At 38.5% G+C, this 3,638-nt stretch overlaps 1 protein-coding gene across 1 annotated transcript in view; it reads right to left on the minus strand.

The window, feature by feature from the left end:
• TDP1 (tyrosyl-DNA phosphodiesterase 1) overlaps positions 1-3,638 on the minus strand; it is a 37,212-nt gene that overhangs the window by 21,733 nt on the left and 11,841 nt on the right. Inside the window, exons 9-10 of the mRNA XM_031065269.1 lie at positions 2,527-2,712; positions 1,725-1,773 (exon numbers count right to left, since the gene is read on the minus strand). Of these exons, the coding sequence (XP_030921129.1) occupies positions 1,725-1,773; positions 2,527-2,712 (235 nt within the window). The remainder of the gene's footprint in view (positions 1-1,724; positions 1,774-2,526; positions 2,713-3,638) is intronic.

The following is a 3,638-nucleotide window of genomic DNA, read 5'->3' on the forward strand; positions in this document are numbered from 1 at the left end:
GTTAAAAAACAAAGACTCTACAGCCTCTATGAGCAACCTATTCCATTTACACATCAGAAAACAATTTTGTTGTAAGCATAAATTGAGATACAGAAGATTCCTAGGTACATACATTGCCTTTTGTTCTCTCCCTGGTCACCATGCAAAGCATGCCTCTACTTCGCATCTTCTCTTAATTTATATACACTCATAAGATTTCCCAGGAAACCATTCTTCTCCAAGTTCCAAGAATTATCCAGCTCTCTCAGCCTCTCCTTCTATGACAGATGCTCCAATCCCTTATTGATCTTTGTGGCTTTCTGCACTACTTTGGTTCAGTATGTCCATATCTGTATTGTCCTGTGAAGTCAACAACTGGACACAGCACTCCAGAAGCGGTCTCACCAGTGCAAACAGAGGGGATAGATCACTTCCTGGCAATGTACTTCCTAACACAGCCCAGGATTCTGCCGGCCTTCTCACTACAAGGGTGCATTGCTGGTTCATATTCAGCACTGCCTGAGGCCGCACTGCAGGAGGTTGATGTTTGCTCATTTCTCCCGCCTGCACAGTTCCTCTGACTGACTGCACTACCATCCAACACATCAACCATTCCTATTCAGTCTGCATTATTTGGAAACTCCCTACAGGTGTATTCTGCCCCACCATCCAGGTCACCGATGACTGCATTAACACACGACCCATGTACCCAGTGCTCGGCACATGCCACCACTAGTGGCTGACCTCCTGCTGGCCTCTGTGCCAACACTCACAGCTTCTGAGACCTGGCAGCTCAGCCAGTTTCCAATCTGCCCCACTTTGCACTCATCCAGCCTGTACTTAATCACATCATTGTAAAGACGTTAAAGGTGACAGTCTTTCAAGACAAAGGTAAACTAAACAACATCTAGGGACACTCCCTCATTCATCAAATCACTTATCATAGAAAGACATCAGGTTAATTTGGCGTAATTTCTCCTTTAAAAATCTATACTGACTACTCTGAGCCACCTTCTTTTTTCCATCATATGTTTGGAAATATTTCCAGGATTCCTTGTTCCAATACCTTCCTAGGGATCAAGGTGAGGCTGGCAGGCCTATGGGTCCCCAGATCCTTCTTACCCTTGCTACAGACAGAAATAATTCTTTTCTTTCAGTACTCCTGAATCTCTTCCAATTGTCTTGACCTTTTGAAGACTTGTTTTGGGGTAACCAAAGCTTCCACGTATCAGAATAGTACAGTACCTGTTCCTGTTTCAGGCTGGCTGGGGCTATGCTTTTACAAATATGGCTTAATGAAAATAAACATGGGAATAATGAACGAACAGTTGTATATTACAATATTACAAAAAAGACCAATACCAATAACACCTTAGCCTCCATTGTTTCTGATGTGCAGAATGACATTGCAATCAAAACAGAAGGAGAACTTGACACACTCAAATCTGAATTTTCTGCCAAAATGAAATTATGGCTGGAGTAAGAGCAGTGGGCAGGAGCTGTTGATTTCCTATACGGTGACATATGAACATGCAAACGTTACAAACCAATGTCCACAAAACCTAATCTATTCCATCACAACAGGAGTCAGAGCTCCAGCAAAAGCAGTAAGATTCTACTGCCACCTATTCTATTACATTATCAGCAAGATGAGAACTTCATGTTCATTTAACATCAACCACTGAAGTGATTTTGCAGGACATTATGACCATAAAAAGCAAATAAATGGGGATCCATCTGCTTACCAGGATAGCCTTCTAGACTTTGCCTCACATTGTTCACAGTAGGATAAACCTTCACGAAGGTAAAAAAAGTAACTTTAATAACACAGCTCTGAATAGACAAGCTGTTAATTTTCAAACAAACACTTGAAAGAAAACTTGAGAAAAAAATAAATATTAAAAGCTTAATTTTTTCAAAGTAATACATTTACACTGCAGCTTACAACTACAACTGTGCCAGCAACACAGAAAGCCTAATATTTTTACCACTCTTACAGAGCTAACCAAAATTAGCTAGCAAGTCTCAAGTAATACTGTTTCAGCCACTTCCACAGCAGCCAAAGTTAGTTCTTAACATTATTTTATGATATTTTAGTCTCACACCTCAAATATGAGATAAGAGTACACAGGGGCAATTAGCACATGGTAAAGGCATAGCTTGACAATCATTTTTCCTTGATTTAACAAACTCCTGCCACAAACTTTTCTACTTCTCCCCTTAATTCTGCTAATAATCAAAGGTATTAATGATTAAGGATTTGGCTACATCTCAGCAGGAAAAACAGCTGTATCTACAAAACCCAATGGAAGACAAGCTATAGAGTGAGAAGATAATTTTGATGAGATGATATAAAAGTAGTGTCATGCGGATGGAAATTATGGTACATTTTTATAACAAACCATACATAACTAAATGGCATATATATAATTTCATGATCAAAACTCCATTACTGTCTTCCAAAAGTTAAAAGCAAAACAATGACTAAGATTTCCAAAACAAATGATTACGTGTTAAATAAAGGTCACCAGCATCTCAAAGACATACCAGATGAATTGGGACATCACATTTACGGAAAGTTGTCACACTGCTGCCTGCAGCCACCAGGCTCTCCTGGAACTCTGAGCACAGCCACTTGGACCCATCAGCTCCCAGTGAACCAATGCTTGAGAACTGTCCAACAAGAGGCCAGGATTCCTGTGCTGGTATTGACACAGCGTGCTCCTTCAGAAGCTGGTGAGGGAAATCAAAACATTGTTAGACCTCAACACACACAGAATACCTCCATCAGTTTGATATAACTTTCGATATAATAAATCCTCTATAATTTATTTCTGATAATGAAGGAGATTAACATTCACACTACATATTTAACTTTGCAATAAAACAAAACCAACAGGCTTTCCAAATAAACTCACTTCAAGAGAATATTAAACATCACAAGTTTTATCCAAAAGCACCAAAGCCAACCATTAAATAATGGGTGAAAAGAATGTTAACAGCTTTTTCTAAAAACATGAAACATTAGCTTCAGAAGTTCCAACAAATAAAACAACTAAATATTTTTCATATTTGGTGGTTGTTGGCCATAAAATTCCTCTTGTATCCTAAAGCCATGACACCCAGCTACAATAGAAGTCTACAATAAGAGGGGAAAAAAGAACAATTGAAGAGAAAACTGAAATGATCCTTTTAGAGGAGTTCTTCAGCTGTGAATGGAATTTAAAGTCACATTAAAAACAGATTTATATAGACAGATATTAAATTGTATGTAGTTGCCACCTTTACCCCATTCTAGAGAAAACACACAATCTAATGGCTTCAGTCATCAACACTAGTATCATCAGGTCTATCTGCATTGTCACTAAAAACCTTTTTAAATCACAGAAACATCTGCCACAAGATCATATTTTTCCCTTACAAGCTTCTTCTGTTTTATTTTTTCTTCATTCTATGTCTAAATACGCAAAAAACATCAGACAAGGTGTACCAGAGAGGACAAACTCTTAATGAGCAAAGGGATGTCTACAAGAGTAACCTCATGTTGAAAAGCAATGTGATACATAAATATTCTGTATGTCACAGAAGTTTGCCACAGACCCCATTAGATTTTCATATAAAATTCATGACAGGATTTGAAATAATGCGACTTCAGCAGG

Source organism: Geospiza fortis, unplaced genomic scaffold (genome assembly GCF_000277835.1).
Source record: "Geospiza fortis unplaced genomic scaffold, GeoFor_1.0 scaffold54, whole genome shotgun sequence".
NCBI classification, from domain to species: domain Eukaryota; kingdom Metazoa; phylum Chordata; class Aves; order Passeriformes; family Thraupidae; genus Geospiza; species Geospiza fortis.